General features: G+C 33.9%; 3 protein-coding genes across 7 annotated transcripts; 1 reads left to right on the top strand and 2 right to left on the bottom strand.

Annotated features, from left to right (window-relative positions):
* Nucleotides 1–606: 606 nt before the first annotated feature.
* Nucleotides 607–15539, top strand: LOC129297496 (nuclear pore complex protein NUP160-like). Of its 3 annotated transcripts, XM_054935826.1 has the most exons (28): nt 613–944; nt 1089–1221; nt 1363–1627; nt 2001–2061; nt 2247–2404; nt 3146–3231; nt 4620–4724; nt 4820–4914; nt 5287–5407; nt 6333–6515; nt 6625–6814; nt 7247–7806; nt 7982–8144; nt 8912–9183; nt 9294–9481; nt 10083–10159; nt 10260–10606; nt 11336–11404; nt 11487–11805; nt 12017–12148; nt 12284–12392; nt 12519–12590; nt 12741–12864; nt 13113–13220; nt 13952–14092; nt 14570–14743; nt 14827–14954; nt 15033–15539. In XM_054935826.1, the coding sequence occupies exons 1-27, from the start codon at nt 745–747 to the stop codon at nt 14866–14868; spliced, it is 4494 nt and encodes a 1497-aa protein (XP_054791801.1). In that variant the 5' UTR covers nt 613–744; the 3' UTR covers nt 14869–14954; nt 15033–15539. The 3 variants fall into 3 exon arrangements, with proteins under 3 accessions (XP_054791803.1, XP_054791802.1, XP_054791801.1); XM_054935827.1 differs by lacking the exon at nt 12519–12590 and having other exon boundaries at nt 612–944; XM_054935828.1 differs by lacking the exons at nt 12284–12392; nt 12519–12590; nt 12741–12864; ... (3 more) ...; nt 14827–14954; nt 15033–15539 and having other exon boundaries at nt 607–944; nt 11898–12027.
* A 251-nt stretch (nt 15540–15790) lies between these two features.
* Nucleotides 15791–17596, bottom strand: LOC129297497 (uncharacterized). The gene is made up of 4 exons (XM_054935829.1): nt 17365–17596; nt 17119–17227; nt 16923–16985; nt 15791–16086 (listed from the first exon to the last, which is right to left on the bottom strand). The coding sequence occupies exons 1-4, from the start codon at nt 17447–17449 to the stop codon at nt 15984–15986; spliced, it is 360 nt and encodes a 119-aa protein (XP_054791804.1). The 5' UTR covers nt 17450–17596; the 3' UTR covers nt 15791–15983.
* Nucleotides 17597–20708: 3112 nt separating this feature from the next.
* Nucleotides 20709–22529, bottom strand: LOC129297499 (histidine--tRNA ligase, chloroplastic/mitochondrial-like). Of its 3 annotated transcripts, none has more exons than XM_054935831.1 (4): nt 22313–22529; nt 21524–21642; nt 21187–21342; nt 20709–21067 (listed from the first exon to the last, which is right to left on the bottom strand). In XM_054935831.1, exons 2-4 carry the CDS (start codon nt 21616–21618, stop codon nt 20929–20931), a joined length of 390 nt encoding a protein of 129 aa, XP_054791806.1. In that variant the 5' UTR covers nt 21619–21642; nt 22313–22529; the 3' UTR covers nt 20709–20928. The 3 variants fall into 3 exon arrangements, 2 of the variants coding, with proteins under 2 accessions (XP_054791806.1, XP_054791807.1); XM_054935832.1 differs by having other exon boundaries at nt 21187–21350; nt 22313–22528; XR_008590207.1 differs by lacking the exon at nt 21524–21642 and having other exon boundaries at nt 21187–21350; nt 22313–22519.
* Between the last annotated feature and the right edge of the window lie 93 nt (nt 22530–22622).

Raw genomic sequence — 22622 nt, 5'->3', positions numbered from 1 at the left:
TTTTTAAAAAAAGCAATGATTATATCTCGAAAGACTAAAAATGCCTTATATTTTTGAACATTCAATCTTTCAAAAAATGCCTTATATTTTTAAATGGAGGGTGTAAAAATTAGTAAGTATTAATTTTAAATTTTTAAATATGAGGGTATTCTATATAACTATTTTAAAATTTAAAAGAATTTTATACATTTTAATGTTATATTCTTCATTAAAAATATAAAATATTTTTTAAAAAATTTACTTTATATTGTTTTATTGGTTGGGTAGGTTGTATTGTTTACTTTTTGTTGCTATTTGTTTTTTCTGAAGCTTGAACGGTAGGTTTTTTTTTTTGGCTGTTTTACAGGTGGCTTAACGTGTGTAATACTTTATTTTTGATAATTAATAAAATGGACTGTTTTGGTTTAAAAAAGAAGTTGAATGTCAAAAATAAAAAAATATTTTTAATATTTTAAGATATAATTATTTTATATTTTTAAAATGAGTGGATAAATTATTTTATATTTATTATTGTTTGTGGGAAGTTAAAACGCGATGTTATCATCTGTCATGATCTTCCTTTTGATTTTTTGATTCTTTTTTTCGGGGTTAATAACTTTGGGCGCCATGCGCTTTCCATTATTACGACTCTTCCGCTCCGGTTTCCTGTATCGAGAGGTCAGCTTATGCTGTTCTAAACCGCGAACCCTGCATTAGGGTTTAGGGTTTTGGTGGGGCTTAATTCGGAAGGATACGACGAAGAAAATGGGAAGTGGGTCGACATTGGCGGGGAAGGAAGTTCCCATCATCAGTAACGATGCCGTCAAGTGGATTGAATTGTCCGTTCCTTCTTCTCCCAACAGTGCCGCCACTGCTGATGACAGTGGGACTGCCACTCCTGGACCTCCCAATGAGGACCGCGCCTCTTGCTTTGTCATTGGAAGTCCTTCTACTTATCTGATATGGTACGCTTCCTCTTCCTGTCCTCTTGTCAATTTCTAGCTCTACCTATGCTGTCTGCTTCGTAGCATGTCTATTGCATTCTTCAGTTAAAAAAAAAAAAAACTGACGCTATTACTAACAACCATCATTGTGGATTCTTCTCACAGGAGAATTCACAAAACGCAGCCTCAAGCATTAGAGTTGCTGGAGATCCGTGCTTCCCAAGAATTTCCTAAAACTGGATTGAGGTTCACTTTCGCTGACGCGCTCTGTCCATTTGCTTTCATCTGCAAAAATGAGGTTATACATTCATTATACATCACACTGCATGCATTTTTGACCCAATATAATTGGGTGATATTTTGTTTTATTGATCACTTGTATGCCGTCGACATTATCCTGTAAGCTATTTGACTCAATTGACGCTTTTGTTAATTGCAGATTACTGCCAGTTCTAGATTCCCCTTCTTGCTTTATGTATTAACTGTATCTGGGGTGGCTTACCTCTTGAAAATTAGAGATATTTCTGCATATGCTTCCTGCTCCGTCTTCCCAACTCACGAGCTTACAGAGCTTAATGTGCGCGATTATTCTAATCAAATGCCAGTGACTGCGGTGACTGCGACTTCCGGGTGTCTTGCTGTTGGCAGAAATGATGGTTCTGTTTGCTGTTTTCAGCTCGGTGTACTTGATCCAAATGCTGCTGGTATGATTAACTTTGCTATTTACTTTCAAGTATTGATATGTGCATTAGCTGGCTTGTTTCATCCCCCGTCTCTTGGCTTTTTTCATTGCAATTCATAATATTGCAATTTGCATATCCTCTGGGTAATTGAGTTTGCATTCGTGTGACTTCTCCCTATTGATGTGGAGTGGTTCCTCCTAAACGATTTCATATTGCACATTTTATCTTCCATGCAGTTGCCCGAGTTTCTTTTTACCACTTTGATGATCAGCATCGCTTTTCTTGTCGTGGATTTCACTGTGAAGCATCAATGTTATTTTTCTCTATATCTGGAGCCTTCTCTATTTAACTTATTTCTTGCGGTGGTTTATAATGCATCTATGTTTCCCTGAAGGATTTGTGGTTGAGCTTAGAGATGAAGCTGGAATCAGTCGATTGTGGGGCCTTATGTCAAGGTATTGTTTTTTTAGAGATATTAATTAATATTGAGTAATCAAAAGATGTTGTATTATTGAACATGGGGTATATTTTTTTTTTAATTTTTCCAGTCTTTTGGTATCTCCTATTTTCTTGGATTTTTCAATTTTCAATTGCATTATGATTTATGAATTGTACACTATTCACTGAACATGTCTTATAGGGGTAAAATGGTGAGTTTGGTACAAGACATGGTGATGTACGAGCTTCATGGTAAAAGATTCCTATTTGTACTTCATTTGGATGGATTACTACGCGTTTGGGATCTCGCATGTAATTCCAGGGTCTTTAGTCATACTTTGGGCACTACAACCATGACAGGTAGTTTCTAGTCCTAAACTTTGATCCTGTCTTTATATTCTTTTCTGTTTATCTTAGACATGCGTTTTAACCAAGTGCGGCTCTTTAATATTAGAAAGACTATTATCATTGGTTTTTACGGTATTAACGTCCTAAAAAGTGGGATAAATTAGGAAAGCTGCAGCAGGCATTGCAGAAGCACTTGATTTGAGGATTTCAAGATCTAACTTCTAAATTTTGGAATTGAGAGCAGAAAAGGGTATGATAGAAATGGTGGATTGTGTGGGGGAAGTTTGAAGGTCATGTTGTGACCGGAGTTGATGTCAAACCTGGTTTCTTAAAGATGAATTCAAAACTTTTTATGCCTTCTTTTTTGCATCTCGTGATTTTGCATATGTTTGCAGACTTTTAAAGATGATTAACTGGATGATTTAAAAGGGAAACTAAAGTTCAGCTGAACAAATTCTTTATATGTGGTGGAAAGAAAAGGGGAGAATTTATATTTCTTATAGTACTCAAATGCTTGTGGAAGGGCTTTTGGTTTTTTTTTTTTTTTTTGGGTTGGTGTTGCTTAACAATTTCCTTTTTGAGTGATGATACATAATGCCTCTCTCACTTTTATCATAGAGCTTAAAATACAGTTGAGAATGTATTACAATCTTTCCTTTTCTCTAGTTAATGATAATATCATGCATTCCTTTCCTACTGTTTACCCCACTTACAGAGAGTTATGTACTTATACCTCAACGTTCTGTGATTCAGGCGCTAGCTTTATGAAATTATGGGCGGGTCAACCTTGTTTGGATTCAAGTACAATTCCATTAGCAATTTTGTACTCACATACATCGGTATGAAACTTATGGTTTCAAAATCAATTGATATTGATAAAAACCACTTACACTTATATTTTATCCTTGTTATGTTCTGTTAGTATATACACCAGAAGCTTTGTGGCTTGATACCTAGAGTTTTCATTTGAGTCATGCATCATCTAAACTCTTGAAAACTGCATAGGTAGCTGATCTTTGTTAAATAAATGTGTCTAAAGATGTTAATCATCTCATGTTCAAACTTCAAAGTGAGTATGTACGTCTTATTGGCCAAAGTAAATATATCTATAATGTCATCTTATCATTTAGCATAACTGATACGAATTTGAGCCTGGTTAATAAAAATTACTTTAGTATTCACTAGCCAACTTGAATCAGATTAGTTGGCCTACTGAAACTAATTTGTCACTTTTGGAATGAGTAATACAAAAAATGACGAAGTAAGTTGTAATAATAATTTCATTTGGGTAGATGTAGTTTAAATTGATTTTAGAAGAGTTACATTTTAACATTTAAATAAGGAAAATAGAAAAGAAGTACAAAGTTCTTGTGGTAGAACTCATGAAATTGAATTTGCCAGTTTTTAATTTTCTTTGTTTTGTCCTATTAAGATAATAGCATCATGGTTTACCTGATAAACAGTGGCATTTGATAGTTACAAATTTATTGTTAATGGATAGGGACTAACTAGGTTGGTTCCTGAGACTTAAGTATATCGTAGTGCATTCCATATTGGCATGGGACTTACGCATTTGATGCTACTTTGGTCTATATTAAATTCAAAACAATTCAAGTTCAATTAATTTACCTAACAACTAGATTTATCACCCATCTTTGCCTCATTTTCAAGCAAGCAACCTTGTCAGGAAAATTATTTAGTCAAGCTTTGGGCTTGCTTCCCAGTCACCATGTGGTCATTGTTTTATCTAATTTCATTGTATTTTTGTGTCACTTTTGGCTTAGGTTTGAATCCCTTATCTTGTTTAATAAACTGTCAAGGAGATTTTTTTTTTTTAAAAAAAAAGGAGCTGTGTTTGTGCTTGTCACTTGTTGGACACTTGTATTGGACACAACAAAATATTTAAATGGCTCCAAGATACCTTGGATTTTGTGATGTTGCTGCGTCTCACTTCTGTGTGTTGCAAACCATGCCATGAGCCTGTGGAACTCATGTTAAATTAGAACCATACTTTATATAATGCGCACACTTTTTTGTACTTCTATTTCAAAATAGTGAGACATCATTAGGATTTTATTTGACATCTCAAGTTGTGAAAGATAATCTGTATTGTCCTTTTGGAGACTGTAATGTATAATAGGTATGATTAATAAACATTATTGTTTTTTTTTAACCTTTTGATTTGCTATAATTCTCGATTATTGATTTTTTTGGGTCTACATTGAAGGACGAAAGCTTGGAGATGATCTCTATACACAATATCCAATATAATTTTAGTGAAAGAATAATTTTCTCAATGAAGTCTTCTGTACAAAATATTTCTTTGGAGGAGGTATATTGCTGGCCCCCTCATGTTAATTTGATTTAAGCTATTAGATGTGACTTTCCATCTGCACCAAATGTCATACATCTGTAGTTTTTTTCCAGGGAGGATGCGTTGATGTCAAACTAACTTCAGACAAGATATGGATACTAAAGGATGATGAACTACTATCACACATGTTTTCTGCAAATACTGATGAGTATGTGACCTTTTTTGAGCTTGTTCCTATCAATCTGTTTAATTGACTGCCGCTCCATAGTAATTGTAGTATAAACTGAATATTCAATCTCCAATGATTTTAAGTAGTCTGGTGTTAAATAAAGATGGTAGTAAGCTGTTCATTTTTTTTTGGGGGCTAAAGCAGTTGGTTTTGAGCTCAAATATAGCTGAAGTTTGGTCCTTGTATGGTGACATTGCACCACACCTGTCAAATAGTTGAGGTCTTCTATTTATTTGTTGATATAAGTAAGATAACTTAGTTTGCTGTTAAATGACTTTGTTATGCATGTGGGTGATTCGCTAAATTCGGAATGTGACTGTTCAAGCTCAATTAATTACCCTATCTTGTCAGGGAAGAAGAATTTTCTTATGCATTACAAGAAGAGTTTGTGGCTGATCAACTATTTCAGGGTTCAGATCATCTTGCAGATGAAATTTTGCAGATTTCACATCTATTATTTTCATCTTCCAAGGTATTGGCTTACGTGGAATCTTCCATTATCTTTCTAAAATTTAAAGCCAGTCATCCAAGGCATGATTGAAGAGTGCTGCTGGAGATTTTCTTTTTCCCTGGTCGGGCAGGGGGTAGGGGGGCACACGATGGTTATCCACTCTGTTGTTGTTTGGATGTTACAATCTCATTATGGGTTTTGAAGGGTGAAATTCCAAGATTATTTTTGTGATTTTAACCCTTTGAGGAAAAGAAGACAAGGGGAGAGGGTTCATAAAAATGGAAATGGTTAAGAATTAAATTAATCCATTTTAAACACCCTTGGAGTGGCTTTAAAAACTAGGTTCTAAGGGGTGGGCTAGGATGGGCTTCAAATCACCCCATCTCACCCTATTCCAAGGGCATTGGGTGCACATGAATGTTATTTAAAATGGTACTTGTGATGTCGTATCATTTAATTTGATGGGTTTTTTACTACATGATTCTAAGCAATAATTTAACTAATGCAATACGAATGTAAAATGTGCAAGTCCATGGTGAAGCAGACTCCATTTGTTTCCAGTGGAAACATGCCTTGCACGCTTAATATCCTTGTTTACTTCTCCAGTGATGAGCAGCAGAAACTTATCCCTCATTTTCTGTAAAGTAAAAGGGACGAAGACGAAGAGATGTTACTTGTTGAACTAAATGGATAATTAGGAGAATTGTAGTATAAAGGCCAGTTAGGTAATTAGAGCAAGGGGTATTTAGGGAATTTGATTTTAATTAGCAAACTATCCACACCTCTGTTGTGATGAGTAGGGGAGATATGCAGTTGTAATGTGTCTGAATGAATTTAGTGTCTTGTGATATGGTTTTCTGTTGGCTTGCCATGCATCAACTGCCAGTATTTTACTTCTTTTGTTAAAGATATTACTCACAATTATTACTCCGTGCTATTTCTGCAGGATGATATGGTGCCTTTTGTATCTTCAATTTTCTTACGCAGGCTGCTTCTTCCTGGTGTGCATCATAATTCTGTTTTGCATGCAACTCTTATCAAGTATAAAAAGCACTTGGTGGAATCTGAGTTCCAAGCGTTAACTACAGATGGACTAAAAAAGGAGATACTTTCAGCTATTGAACATGAGGTTGTTATCTTCATATCTGGAAAACATTTCTTCTCATTCTTGTTGTTTTTCCTTCAGTGTTGGGAAGGATCAATCTGGCGTATTAAAAATGACAAGATTCCTCTGATAGGTTGGAACTGAAAAGATGCCCATATTTCAATGCTGGAAGTATTTCTGTGCCCACTACTTCCATAATTGGTGCAAGATCAATGCATCATGTGGCTTGCTCATTGACTCCTCTACTAATGCGGTTGGTTTAATTAGAAAAAGTTCAATATCACTTTTTCGGTCTCTGGAAGATATTGAGCGGATTATAGAAGGTAATTATGGTCACTTCTCTGTACCTCCTTTTTTGTCCAAGTTTCTTTTTTGTACAAAACAAATTCTAGCTTTTCTCCCATGGCTGGATTGGTAGTTCTGGTTTGAGTGCAGAGCGAGGAAGATAACCCATTTGGTTGAAGGTTCAATAAAAAACGAGGGTAGTATTTGGAAGTTAGCATGTTACAATGATGTGGGGTGGGATATTCCTCTTATAAATGAAAAGGAAAGATAAAAGAGAAAGTGGAGGGGGTTAAACTCCCTAATTTAGAGAGGCCGTCAAAAGATCCAAATCCACATCACCCCAATGTTAATCTATCCTGCTGATCAAGCCCTTCTTTTTGTTCACTTAATTACATGCTCATTATTTTATGTACCGTGATTTTTCTTTCTTTCCTCAATTTTTCTTCCATTCATATTCTGTGTCTTTTCAGGAGAAGGTGGTGATCTCACAGGTCTTGTGGATTTACTTGATGATGATCTTGAGCATGAAATTCCAACAGAATTGATCAGATGTGTTTTGAGTTTTAGCCAACAGTTGGGCAAAATGGCTTCTTCTATATTTTATGAGTCACTTCTAAGTAGCCCAGCTATCTCTTCTGAAGATATTATTAATTGTATAGTGAAGATTCTGGAAACTGGATATGGTTCATTGGGTCCAGTTGTCCATGCATCTGTTCCTGGGAATGAAATAATTCTGTCAAAGGAGCTTGCAGATCATAGAAATCTGAGGAGGCTTTCTATTGATATGTTCTTATCTCTTCAAGGGTTGTACAAGAAGGCTGCATCATGGGGCAGGATATTAGATGTAATTGAGGGTTTTCTGAAATTTTTGGTTCCACATAAAACTGTGCACAACTTTGATTTTGAAAAATCGTCAAATGTCAATTCATCCGTTGTAGTCCATGCTACTTATCAGGTTGCAAAGGTGATGTATGAGTCTGCCTGGGACTTTCTTTTATTCCTAAGCTATCTATTGGACATCAGTGGGCAGGTCAGTGTAAACTTGTTTTTGTTGTTAATGTTGTTTTCCTGCTTGTAGAATTTATTGTTTCCCCATTCTTTTAACATATTTTATGGGGGCTAAGCTGCACAATAGTTTTTATAGCATTTGTAGCAACTTATGTTGTTGCACCATTTATTGCTGATTTTTTTGGTTGCTTTTGCAGATCCATATGTCACATGGTGATATAACCAGAATACAAATTGAGTTAGTTCCTATGCTTCAAGAAACTATTTTTGAGTGGCTAGTTGTCATCTTCTTTGCTATCACACCATCTGCACCAACTGTAATTGAGGATTTTAATTATAAACTCTCTTCATTACAAATCGGTAGGTTTATGATGTATCTTTCTTCTAATCACCACATTATCGAGTTTAATATGATGAAATTGGATTTAACAGTATGAGGAATGGGGGGGTTACATTACACGTCTTCTTTTCTACCCTTATAAGGTTAAAAACAAAAAAATTGAAGGCTTTCATAAAGCTTACTATAGAATTGTGCTTGTGTCCTAAAAGAAAAATTAAGTCTTAAATTGACCATAACTCTGGGCCCTTTAGAATCTGTAATCTAGGGCAAGTTAGGTCTTATTGCAATTAAGCTTTTCAACAGTTAGATGCTTTGAGCCATTCGACAAATTGGGTAAAACTAGCATTTTGTGGCACATGGGGATGCTATTGTACATGGTTCAATTATCAAATGTAAATTTTGAAAAGGTTGAATGCCTTGTATTATAATTCCGCAAAGGGTCAAAGTGCATCATACTAAAATATTTTAGTCCTTATTATGTTCAGATTTTCAGTTATACCCAATTCTTGCTGCCCTGGCGATGTTGTTGTGTAAAAATAAGTCACATAGAGCTGACTTACACATCACGATGTGTTCAATTTTGTCAGTTAATCCACACGAATTATATCTGGGTTGAATAGCATGCATTTTAATTCCGTCAACCACTCTTTAATAATGCAGAAAAAGTACATCTTATGCTCAATAATTAGAACATCTCAAAATTGCTTATTTATACACAGGGATTATAGAATTGAAGACATGCATTTTCCTGCTAATATAGTGTTTGATCATTCTATTAATGATGCAGACAACATGGGAAAACGGTCATGGAATGAGAAGCTTGGAAGATGTGACTTCACACTGGCTTTTATCTTCTTGCTGAATGCTAGAAGTTCATCCGTGGATGGTAATCAGCTTTCTTCAGAATCTTTTTCAAATATGCTTGGCATTGTTGTCAAGATTAGAGACTTTGTCAGTTGGATAATCTATGGCCAGTCTGGAGGATTTTCTACCTTCTTGAGCCGTTCAATTGATCTCTCCTTTATCCTTTTCAAGCATGGGCAGTATGGTGCTGCTGAGGTTTTTTTCTTTTCCTTTTCTTTTTCCTAGAGTGATAGTTCAGTGCTTTTTATATTTCCTCACTCCTGATTTATCTTGACTGAAATTATCTGATACTTTAATTTCAAAAGCAATTGCTTACAATGGCGGAGGCTCATTTACACAAAGAGAAGACGTCCCAAAGTATTCAAGAAGCTGATGGTGGATGGTGCATACGACAGCATCTTCTAGGTTGCGCCCTTCTTGCACAGGTGCAGTGTGGATTGCGTGGCACTCTGAAAGAGAAAAAGGTCTCTGACGCTGTTTGTTGTTTCTTCAGGTAAAATAATTTAAATGAATATCACCTAAAAAAAATAAATGGGGTATTTCTTTTTTCTTTTTTTAATTCAGTGTATTATGTGGTCTTGCATTAATAGAGAATTAATTTGCCTGATCTGGCTATTGGCTTCTACAAGCTATTGGATGAACTTGAATTGAATGACTTCTTCCCCTTCTTTTAGGCATTCCGCACTGTATTGGCTGAAATTTTGTACTGAATATGATTTTGGGCATATTGTTGTGTGGTTAACTTTTTTGTGGTTAAACTCTTCTTTTGCCTTTTCTTTTCTGGCTGGACAGAGATTTTTAAACATAATCATGCCATGGTTTCCAATAATTCCAAGGACATTGTTTTTCTCAAGGGAATTCTGATTGTGATTTGCAAAGACATTGGCCAACCCTATCATGCTGATTTTTTTTATACCCGGTTTTAGTTCTGACTTTGTTTTTTAGATTTTTCTTGAAATTTCTAGCATGACTTTTGATGATTTCTTATTCTCCGACAAGTTCTAAATTTTGCTCTCTAATTTTCTTCTTATATAAAAGCAATATATCTCTTTTTTTTTTTACGCTCATTCTAAAAGTTTTTCAATTCAATTCAGGTCTTCATCTGGGAATGGTGCATCTGAGGCTTTGCAGAGTTTGCCACATGACATAGGATTGCCATATCTTAATTTTGGTGGGTTTATTAATGCACAAGCTGCAATAATCTGAAACATACAAGCAATCTCAGATTTTAGTTGCTTCTTAGATTACCCCCTTCTCTTTTTCTTATGCAGGTGGCTTTGCATCAATTGCTGCATGGAAGCTTCAGTACTATCAATGGGCAATGCAATTATTTGAACAGTATAATATTAATGAAGGTGCTTGCCAGTTTGCTCTTGCTGCACTTGAGCAAGTTGATGAAGCTCTATGTGTGAAAGATGAGAAGCACATGAGTGACTCAACTGAGGAATCAGCAACAATGATCAAGGGACGTCTATGGTCGAATGTCTTCAAATTTGCCTTAGATCTTGGCCACTATTCTGATGCATACTGTGCAATAATTTCAAATCCCGATGAGGAGAGCAAATATATCTGCTTGAGACGTTTCATCATTGTCCTTTATGAACAAGGTGCTATCAAGGTTGGTTACACTATGAAGAACTTTTCAGACTTAACTTTTTCAATCAGCATGTGATTGTTGTTTGGTCAAATTTTGACTTCTGGTTTTTAGGTTAAAATGATTGAGAGATTGAATTTTTGGGTTGGGGGAAGCTTAAAAATGTCTACATTATGTGCATATGTGTTCAATCAAGCATGTGTGCAGGTCCCAATTATGTGCAACTGTCCTTTTTTATTTGGCTCTAGGTCTAATTACTGAAATGAGCATATACGAGAAAAAGTGAGTGTGGCATCTATTGAGAGGAAGATGGTAGAAAGTTATTTGAGATGGTTTGGCCATGTATAGAGAGGGCCATGTGAGGTACCAAAAAAAAAAAAAAAAACTCTTATGGAAGTTGTTGAATGAGACCTCTTGTATAACAATATTTCTAGAAGTTTGAATAATGATAAAGCACAATGGCGTTATTCAAACTCTATAGTCGATCTCACCTAGTGGGATAAGGATTGTTAAATTTGTTTGTATGACCAAAAAATCCATTAACTTTGTTTACTAAAATTTTTACTAAAATTTTTCTAGTTTCTAGTGAAAAGTAGCTTAAATGTTGTACTAGGTTTAATTTGTGAAGCATTGTAACTTTTTGTCTAATCATTCTGCTTGAGCTGTCCCCCCTCCCCCTGGAAATTTTGTAGATAGTTCACAGGCATCGATTTGAATTTCCCTGTGCTCTTAATACTTATTTTGTATTTGTAGATTCTTTGTAGTAATAAGCTTCCCCTCACTGGTTTAATGGAGAAGGTAGAGCAGGAGCTTGTTTGGAAGGTATAGACCTTGACTGAGTAGGTTGAGTGCTGTAAAAATTATAGTTTCTGAGTTAATATTTAGAATTTTGTTGTGGATATAGGCTGAAAGATCAGATATATCAGCAAAGCCAAACTTGTACAAGTTGCTTTATACATTCCAAATGCATCAACATAACTGGCGCCGAGCAGCGAATTACATGTACCTCTATTCAGCTCGTTTGAAGACTGAAGTGGCTCTAAAAGATTATCATGGCTCTTCATTGATATTGCAAGAGAGGCTGAATGCAATCTCTGCTGCTATTAATGCCTTGCATCTTGTTCATCCAGCACATGCCTGGATTGATCCACCAGCTGATGGAAGTTCTCTTATGAGTGAACAGTATCCAAGTAAAAAGGCTCGAAGAACTGTAGACGTAGATTGTAAGTATTACAGATCCTGAGACTAATGCTGCTGGTTATTAAATTTGACATGATTTATTTTAAGATGTTTGAATTCTGCTTTATATTTTTAGCGGAATGAAAGGGACCAGGAGGGGGAGAGAGGTTTCTTATCCTATATCACTATTGGACACCATTCATGATTTCCGTTTTTGCCTTCATATTGTTTTGAGATGATAGTGTTGTTATGCAGTATCTGCTGAAAATGATACTGAGTGTCAAAGCTGGCAATCTTCTGTTGATCTTGAAAAACTTGATCATGAGTTTGTGCTAACGTCAGCAGAATACATGCTGTCGCTGGTAAATGTTAAGTGGATATATACTGGTAACTCTCATTCGCTCATTCTCTATAAATTCTTGTGAAATATCTGACCATTTTTGAGGGATTGATGTTAAGTTTCGATAGAATTTGTTTTGTTTTACAGAATTTTTAGTATTTGTTTCTCCTTCTCTTTTAAAGGTAAAGAAGGAGCCCTGTCAGATTTGGCTGATCTCCTTGTCCAAAACTATTTATATGATATGGCCTTCACAATTCTTCTCAGATTTTTCAAGGGCTCAGGACTGAAGAGGTTTACATCCCACACTTGAGTTGCAGTTGATTGCTAATAGTTATTTTATTGATATTTTAATTGTTTATTTATTTTTGTAATCTATGTTTATGGTGTCCTTGTATGTGTGACTGGGACTCTGGTTAGGGAGCTTGAAAGAGTTTTCTCTTCTATATCTTTGAGATGCTGTCTTGATAAAGTAGAATCCACTTGGATTGAGTAAGATTTCGTATTGCTTAACATTTATTTTTTTATTTCAGTTTTCATTCTGCATTGATGAAATATGTTTACATGTCCAAAGTTTTTACCTAGACTATTTTCAGTAAATATTATGACTCGCATAACTTGAGAATTTTTTAATGATTACAGGCCACGCAGTAATTTGTTGACATCGTCCAAGCTTGAAATGGTTGTCCATGGTTCACCTCTTACAGTTTCTACAGCCTCACAACCTGACAGGAATAGCCATTGGGCAACTCTGGAGCTTTACCTTGTTAGTATCTTCTGCAAGCTTTTAATGTTTATTGACCCAAAATTAATTTGTCAATCAATCAGTCAGCTAAGGGGAGGATAGGAAAACTTTTCATTAAGCTACTGCCAATTATATATCTTGTGCATTGATAATCAGTTCGGCTTTCAAAATGATTTTATGGTTTCCAATAAATTGGGGAAACTGCTTTTTCTCTGTGCAGGTATATTTCTCCCTGGTTTAACTCTCATGGAACTGTTCCCACATTGCAGGTAAAATATTGTGAATTTCATGAGAGGCTACCCGTTATTGTTGCTGAAACTCTTCTTCAGGCAGATTCTCAGATTGATTTGCCTCGTTGGCTGGTTCAATTGTTCAAGGTAATATCTTGCCTGAAGTTGCAGTTTTTAGGTGCTGTTCATTCGTGCACTGATGCCTGTTTGAATTGAGATCTGGCTCCTCGAAACAAAATTAGATAATTTCTAAACCTGAAGCTATCTGGAATGCTCTACTTGGATCATTTGATTTGGTTGTGGTTTATAGGCTGAAGTCAAATGCCTACAATTTCTTCATAAAAATCCCATAGTTTTTTTTTGATTGCTTATAGATGTCCTCCTATATTGGAGGCAATCTTATTTGAGATATAGTCGGGCACTAAATGTGGGCACATCTCTCAGGAAGAATTCGAACCTTGATTTATTATATTGTGAGAGATTAACCCTTTCTCTAGGCTCAATCCCCTTTGATTCTATAGGTTTTTGTTTGTTAATAGCCTGAAGTCAAATGCATTTTTATCCCTGCTTTACGTGTCTTTTTTCCTTCATGTTTGTTTCCTTAGAGGGCGATTGGCTGAACCTTCTGGCCTGCTTATCTTATAAATTGCATTTATTATGTTTGAAATAAATGAAGAAATTTGAACTTCATGGTGAAACTCTTCTAGAATTGTGACTTAAAATATTAATTACACCCTACTGATCTCTCATATTTCTCTATGTAATGCTTATCTTGCCTCAACATTTGCTTAAGGAGGGTTTAATCTTTGTTGGTTCTTATCATCATCTAACAGCGTTTTGAATTGCCAATCTGGTATTATTTAAATGAGTTGTGGCAGGAGGGTCAAAGAGAAAAGATCTGGGGAATGGCTGGTCGAGAATCAAATCCTGCATCTTTATTTCAACTTTATGTTAACTATGGTCGATATACAGAAGCCACTAATCTCTTGCTGGAGTTCTTAGAATCATTTACATCAATGGTAATTTACTTCGTGTTCTGGGTTGAATTTGTCATGTTCATTCTAATATTTGTGCATTCTGCTGGTATCATTTCCTTGTTTAGAAAATAAGAGTGGTTAGTTTGTGACCAAATTTTCTTTGGGAACAAAGATCATTTATCTCTACCCCCATTATAACATATTTTTACTTGACGAAATTTTTCGTCTAGTCCTGGCACTTGATGACATAAACACGTTAATATTTCTTCACAGGCTAACCTTGTCTAAATCTTGCTACATTTGCACTATGTTAACGATTTGTAACCTTGTATTTTTTGTGGGCTCTACTGAATTTTGGGCTCTATGATGCAATAATGATTTTCTTGTAGTCTTGGCCCAAAGGGTTATTTACAGATTACAGCACTGGATGATGAGTTATTTGTTACCACCATACACTGGATATCCCCGTGCTTGAAGAAGCCGTAGTAACAATGGCCTGTTGCATCAATTTTTTTGCAGAGACCAGCAGATATAATCAGACGGAAAAAGCCATTCGCGGTTTGGTTCCCATACACCACAATTGAGCGACTACTGTATCAACTTGAGGAGTTGATCAAAATGGGTCACATGGTAGATCAATGCGACAAGCTGAAGAAGATGTTATATAGTTCTTTGCACAATCATCTTAAATTGGTATGCTTAACAGCTACTATGAATTTCAATTGTTATTCTGCTTGCCCTGGAAGATTCCGTCAGCGAATCCCTCTGGTTTTCAGTTAAAAGAAGACTCGGATGATGCTATTTCTGTGGCTTGTTGATTGGTGGTCAGCTGGACCAGCTAGAGATCTGTTTTTACCGTTTATGATTGGTAATGCTGCCAAAAGACAGCAGGCTGTAGTAGCAGGTCTGTCAGCTCATTCCTCCCTTTTCTTTCTAGTTATGGAGTATCTTAGGACTAAATAACGGCTGCCATCGTTTTCAGGATTTAAAAATGGAACACCGGGGTCTTGATGCTTGGGATACGCGGAACGGTGAATGTAAAAGCAATCGTGTGTAGAGACGCCTTGATCGATGCGATAACGATGGCTGGGTAGGCACATTCACAGCTCAACGGAATGTAAATCTTGGCTGTGGATAATCCTGTGTTCTCAGCACCGACACGCGATAAGGACGAGTAAGCTCGTCAGAGCAGCCCCTTGTAGGGCAAAAATTCTGGACTCTCGACATGTATAATAAGCATCATGATTTTGATCCCGGATCCTTGAATTTTGTATGGTTTGAGACACAGCGTGTTTTGTTTAAAAGGAAAAATAAAGCGAGTAGACGAATCGATGTAAATATTAGTAAACTGGCTCTCATAATTGCGGGGCTTGATCCTCTCCAAGCGACAATATTTTTGTTCGTATTTCTAAGCTTTCTACTCTACTGCTTGTACCAGTGTAACTCGAGCATAGCAATGTTACAAGTTGACAAGCCTTTTAGTCCATCATTCTAAACTATCCCCTTTTATTTCAGAATGGAAGGCCAGCTAACCAAACAACAAAAGACAACTAATGGATACAGCTGATTGTGGAGATCTTGGCGAGATGGAAAGAACCAAACGCCGCAATAAACAGAATGACGCTGGCTGAACGAACCAAAACCACATGAGCGGAAAATTTCCTCCCACGTTGAACTTACCATGATAAAATTAAAGACAGCAGATAAAAATTTGAAAAAAAAAAGAAGAGCGCGCGCAAATGGAGAACGGAGATCTACGTTGCTCTCTAGCAGATAAAATTGAGCTGGAAAAGTATAGACGGATTGAATTTAAAAAAATTAAAAACTGTAAAATTGATTTTGTAAGACTAGGTGGAGCGAGGGGAGTAAAACTTCATATCTTCCACCAAAAAAACCACATCAATCTCAAACAAAAATCTTCAGTAAAACCCAATCACATCGACATTAACTTTGGGCCATTATCTGGGATACCCATCCCTGCAGCTAATTCGGCATCAAGTTGAGTATGTGGCGCAGGTCCCATCATTTGTTTTACACTGCATAAAGAATATGTCGTATTAAAATCAATACCCAATCAGCCCATCAAAACTAACGTACATTTGATAAGAACAGCTCGGTGAAGTTCGACATTGATGTTGATTGCACTACGATAATAATGGCTTCCAAAAATTTCCTAGGGCGTGAAATGTGAGTAGAATACCAAACTGAACTTAGAATCGTTGAAATTTATAGCTCAAATTCATACATGGCTAATGGATGTGTTGTAAGGTTTATAAACCCAAGGGCTCTTCCTCCTAATAGGCAGAGATAAGCTCGTTTTTGGACTTGTATTAATAACATTGGTACTTTCATTAAGAGGTGGATGTCACAAAGGAAACTGTCCAAGAAAGTTTTTAACTGATAAGAAGTCATGTGAAGTGTTGTGGAGTGGAGACAGCAGAGATGTCACTCTTGATGAGGTAGTGTTATTATGAGTCTCACATGAGGGAACCTTGCAAAATAAGTGGGCTTTATAAATTTTTTAGGAGCATTTTGAGATAGGCTCTCCCTTTCTATTGACAAAGAATATTGAATTGGCATTGGAACCTATGGAATCAGCATCGACAGCCTATGCAGGATGTTGCCTAGTACAATTTTTTTATTTGTCGAACAGCATATGCAAGATAGCAGTTCTTGCAATTTTGTTTGCCAAATATCCGAAACCTAATATAGACAGCTTCAAAGCAGTAGCAGCCTCAAAACTTAGACGGACCACTATCAACCCAAGCAAGTATTCATCAAATATTGAACAAACAATGAGGAAAAGCTAAAAAGGAATGACTGAATGAGCAACCAAGGAAGCAAAAACACATTAGTAAACTAAGTAGCCTACCGTTTCTTGTGCCGTTTGGTCCTAAAATGCTCATCCCTCACAGCCACATTGGAGAAGTATCGACTGCAGAGAAATGAATATGAAACTTGTTGTCAGTTGTGTGATTCCAACTAGTAACATTTTATCTTGCTTCAAGAAGCCAACGGGGAAAAAACAGAACAAAAAAAAAAAAGTGTGCAATGATAAGCAAGATTACTCGCAGTGAAGGCAGTAAAACTGGCCCATCCCAGGTAAATCTTCATCTAAGGGTAAAGGCTTCTTCTCGTCATCCGGCATCTTCAGCTCATCAAAAACCATATCATCTCGTATCATAAACTAGTCAAGAATCACATTCAAAACTAAACAATACATAGAATCAGAGAGAAAACGAGAACTGAGAGTAAGTCGCAGATAACTAGGAAAAGCACAAAAGAGGCGTTAAAGACATAATTAAGAAGGATATCCTTGAGAAGAAATTTGGTGCGCCGAGCCGTCTTGTGAGAATATCTTCGCTTCTTTACGCTTCTATGTGGGCATTTTCCACCCATATTTGTCTTTCTGTGCTCACGGATGACTTGATTGTTAGGTTTTGAGTTCTGGATCGCGCCCCACTGCAATAGCTAGGGTTTTGTCATCTGATATTGAAGCTTCACAGGAAACACATAACTGGGATTAGGGCTGCACAACGATTAGACGGGATTTTATTTCGATCTAACTCAAATTTTGATTTCTTTTATGAAAAGATTGGGTTTATATAACCCATAATTCAATTTAATCCAATAGTAATTTAAATATTAATAAGATTAAATTTAATTTATAAAATTAAAAAATTAATTTTATTAATTCAGTATTTATTTAATTTTTTTATGAAACAATAATTTATTTTAATTTAATAAATTCATAAAAAATACTTATAATCATAATAAATTTTATAATAATTTTTAATAAAAAATATTTTAATTATAGTTCAAGTGTCTAAATAAAAAATATTTCAATTACAGTTTAAATGGTCTAGATTATTAAATTATTAATTTAAGTGTGCGATCGTGGGAGTAACTAAACTTATTAAATTATTAATAGCTTTAACTTATTATTATAAATAATTAGTAAATTAATTATAATCATAGTAAATAAATTTAATAGGATCAGATTAGATTAAGTAGTCCAGATGTCTAATCTCTTATCCAGTCCAACGCGAAAAAATAATTTCTTATTCATAGTCTTTTTTAATCCTAAAGGACTAGTTTTTAATAAGACTGGATCTTCTTGAATTAGACTAGGTCGAATAGGATTGAAAAATTTTTACACAGCCCTAACTAGGACTTTCCTATCCTAAGGCGGTGTCCTTTTTTATAAATAATTAATAATTAAATTGTAAAACAAATATTAAAACAGATAACTCATACTCTCTCCATTAAAAAATACAAGACATTTTTAATCGAATCTCATCCACAATAAAGTAGTTATCTACTTTCAAATTAACCTTATCTTTCTATATTTATCCCTATTAAATACCCTATAATAAATATAAAATTATTATTAATAGAGACAGTTTAAAAAAAGACAATGATTACACTTTAAAAGATTAAAAATGCCTTATATTTTTAACATTTAATTCCTTAAAAATACCTTCCATTTTTTAATAGTGAGAGCAACTATTAACTAGATCTCTCACATCTGTGACCTTTTTCTTTTTCTTTTTTACCTAAAATTCATGAGCTTTTAAAGATAACCATGTAAGGAATTGTTAGATGGAATGTGTATAACACATTAATTATAATTTATTTAATAAAAATATGATATTTAGAAAATGTCAAATATAAATTGATTATAATATTAATGATGATAAAAAAATAAAAGCTAAAAATTAAATATCTATTTTCTTATAAGAATAAAATTAATTAAAATAATATCATATAAAATTTTATTTATATGCATTGAGACATTCTAATTAGACAAATCAAATTTGTTACACACGATTTATCTAAAAATTTCTCCTATTTATCATATACTGTTTAAATTTAAATCAGTTTGATTAGATAAATCATTTCATTTATGGTCTGTCCAATAAAAATATAATATACCGTATGGCTGTAAATATAAATTGATTCTATTATTGATAATGATAGAATAGAAAGTCAATAAATTAAAGAGGCACTTTGTTCAAAAAATGAAGTCATTAAAAAAAATGACATACAATATTTTATTTGATTAAATCAATATATGGTATGTTTTTATTAGACAAACCATAGATGACATGGTGTACTTGGTTCATGCAAGAAAGTTTTATATACTTAATATACTTATAACAAATAAATTTTAATGTGTTAATGGTATTAATAACAAGAATTTGTTATAAATAAATAGTTTATAAAAGACCTACATGTCTTGATTTAATTAAAAACAAGCATATTAAATAATGTATAAAGCTAAATGTACAAGGTTTTCTATTGTTTAAATTTAAATAATTTATGTAAAATAAAACAATAAATGTTACTTAGATGTTTTGAAAAAATAAATCTTATAAACCAATATTTCATGAATTAATTAATATTAGAAGTCAATTAATTTCACCACAGACTATAATATTTACCTTTCAATATCAAATTTGTGAGAAATTCTTAAGCAGGTACACCACATTATTTATAGTATGTCCAATAAAAATATTACATTTAGATGTCATTAAATATAAATTAATTATGATATTAATACTAGTAGAAAGATAAAAAGTAAGAAATCAAATGTGAACTCTATGAAAAGACTAAAATTGATATAAAAAATGTCACACAAAATTTTATTTAAATTATTTTGAGCATTTTAATTAGACAGACTATAATGATATGAAGCACTCTGTCTACCTAAATATTTCTCCAAGTTTGTTATGTAGATTTTAAATCATTAGATATATTAACTATATGCTAATTTAATATTTTAATGATAATTTAACCTTCAAACTATTCAGCTTGAATTTTAAAATTTACCATGGTTTTAAAATTTATACTCCTTCTATTAAAAAATATAAAATATTTTTTGAAAAGTTAGATATTAAGAATATAAAGTATTTTTAATATCATTACTTTTTTTTTTTCTAAAAGCGTTCTATTGATGGAAAGACTTTATATTTATTGCAAGGAGTTTAATATAAATAAATAAATATAAAGATAAAGTTAATTTAAACATAAATAACTACATTATTAGAAGGTATAATTCTATTAAAAATATTTTATATTTTTTAATGAATGGAATATATGAATTTAGGCAGGGGATTCACGAAAAATGTTTTAGTAAATTCCGTTAAAAGGGTCTTTTAATATTTAAAAATGTTATATATATATATATATATATATGTATACATTTCTTGTCATGAACGTAATATTTTCAAATGTATGTCATATTGAAACGATTAAATTTGACAAAGAAAGCATGTGTTGCGAATCAGCTTGAATTTAAATAAATCTACATCTAGGATCTTATAAATATGCTTCCCACAATTGTGAACTAAGCAAAACCTGGCAGAACAATTCATTTGAAGGATAATACTAAATAGGAAGCCACATGCTAATAAAAAAAAATTATTTTAAAATTCAGGAATCAAAAAGTTTTTGATAAGACTTATATATTTAAAAATAATAATTGATATTAAGGCAAGACTTACATATTTAACTTTATATACTTAATATATTTTTATAAAATCAAATCAAAACATATGAATTTTAATATGTAAATAATATTAATAATAACAATTTGTTATAAATTAAGTAATCTATAAAAAAATACACATATCTAAACAAGTACCTTAAATAAGACTAAGTACATAAATTTTTTCTTAATATTATTATTATTTTAACCCAATAACATTCAAGTATTTAAAATCTCAATGAGATTATATGTCTACATGCATGGCTGTGCCCGCGCAGTCGCCTACTCAAAAATATATTTACAGGTTAACAAGCATGGAATAGTGGGAAAAATAAAGTCAAATGAATAAAGTTACAACAAAGGTTACACTCGAGTCTTCGAATTATAATTAATTTAGATCATCAAGTTTAACCTCGTTCTGTTCACCTGTAGAGAGAATTTTTACGCCAACCATACCCCTTTGCCACTCAGAACTCCCCACTAATATCAGCCGCTGAGCATTTATTCGGCTTGCTCGCTTGAAAACCCTGTTTTTATATCAATGGGGAAAAATAAATTTCAGATGAGAAAATTAGTTCACTTACAAAGAAAGCCAGCTTAGAAAAACAAGAAAAGGAGAAAACTATAAGTAGCACAAATTTTGTACCATTTAAGTGGCTTATTCTCCAAAACCAAGTCAACGCTCTGCCCTTTATCCCTAAGAATCCGAGCAACAGTAGCAGCAGCTCCTTGAAGATCAACGTCCAGGGCACACACGATGTTCTCTATTTGCAAGCTGAGGTCAGGTAGAAGACCCTTCTCTCTAAGCAACTTCAATATAAAACCAACCATCCCCATCCCCATCCCCATCCCCACCAAAGAAAAAAAAAAAGGTGGTCAAGCAAAAGCAGAAATAAAAGAAAACAAAAACGGTGGGATTAAAAACAAGAGATCAATTAGCAGCAACATTAATTGGCTCTAACATGGAAGTCAGCTTTCATTACATGTGGAAGAAAGTAGTAAGCCAGATAGAGTGGCTCCATATAATAACACTGCCACGGAGTTTCCTTTGTCGTCTGAAAACTCCTACAAGGATCATGTCCTCTTTCACTATTGACGAAATCTTTAAAAAAAAAAAAAAAACCAGAATTGGCGAAATCAATCAATAGTTGGAATGCATAACTAAAACTGCGAAGTTGTTTATGTAAAAACAAGTGAGACATAAGCAAATAAAATCTATAAGGAGGTGCTTTAGTGCAACGCACAGGAGAGTGAACGCTAATTTGAACATAAAGCTAACAGCAAAGACTGAATATGATGAATAAAAAATGGATTTACAATCAACAGTAGAACATGGTCCGGGAAAGAAAGAATTATATAACTAGTAAACTGACAAGAAACCAAATATAGATATTTTGCAGTTGAAATAAATCAAACAATAAATGAAGGAAGAAATCAAGCATCAAAATAAAAGCTTTCTGAGGCACGATATATTTTAGAAAATAAACTGCCTCAATAATTATTTAGCAGTTATTTGGTAAACAGAAAAGAGCTTTTTAGAAAAAGAAATGAGGAAAATACCTAGAAAGAAAATAGGATAGGTGCATTTCTCATTTTCTTTCTAGAAAACACTTTTCCACCTATCAAATATTGCATTAGTTTTCCACACTTTGCTTTTCCATAACTAATCCTAAACTTCAAAGGGTGTTAGAGATTCAGCCTGGAAAAATTTATTATAACACAGAAGATGTTTCTTTCTTATTCTGTTCGCTGGTGGAAACATTGAAACTCACTTCCACTATGACTGCATCACCAAACCCAAAGCCACAAGCAGGAATGTCATCAGCGCCGAAAGTTGAGAATAACCGGTCATATCTGCCCCCACCACAAATAGCTCGTAGCTTTCCTTCTCGGTCAAAGCCCTACAAATGAAGATTTGGTCATTTTAAAGAGCAAAATCATCGTAGTCCATTTATACAATAGCTGCAAATTAACAGAATCAACGCAATCAACATGATTATGTTCTCATATTGCAGCTAAAATTGGAAACTAGTGAAAAACAAAAAGTAGCATCAAATATAGCATATCACCCTGAAAGAGATG

Source organism: Prosopis cineraria, unplaced genomic scaffold, assembly GCF_029017545.1.
Source record: "Prosopis cineraria cultivar Desert tree isolate PC_DT_omini unplaced genomic scaffold, ASM2901754v1 PC541, whole genome shotgun sequence".
Classification (NCBI taxonomy): Eukaryota; Viridiplantae; Streptophyta; class Magnoliopsida; order Fabales; family Fabaceae; genus Prosopis; species Prosopis cineraria.
The sequence above is the reverse complement of the archived record's forward strand: the minus strand, read 5'-3'. Positions and strand labels throughout refer to the sequence as shown.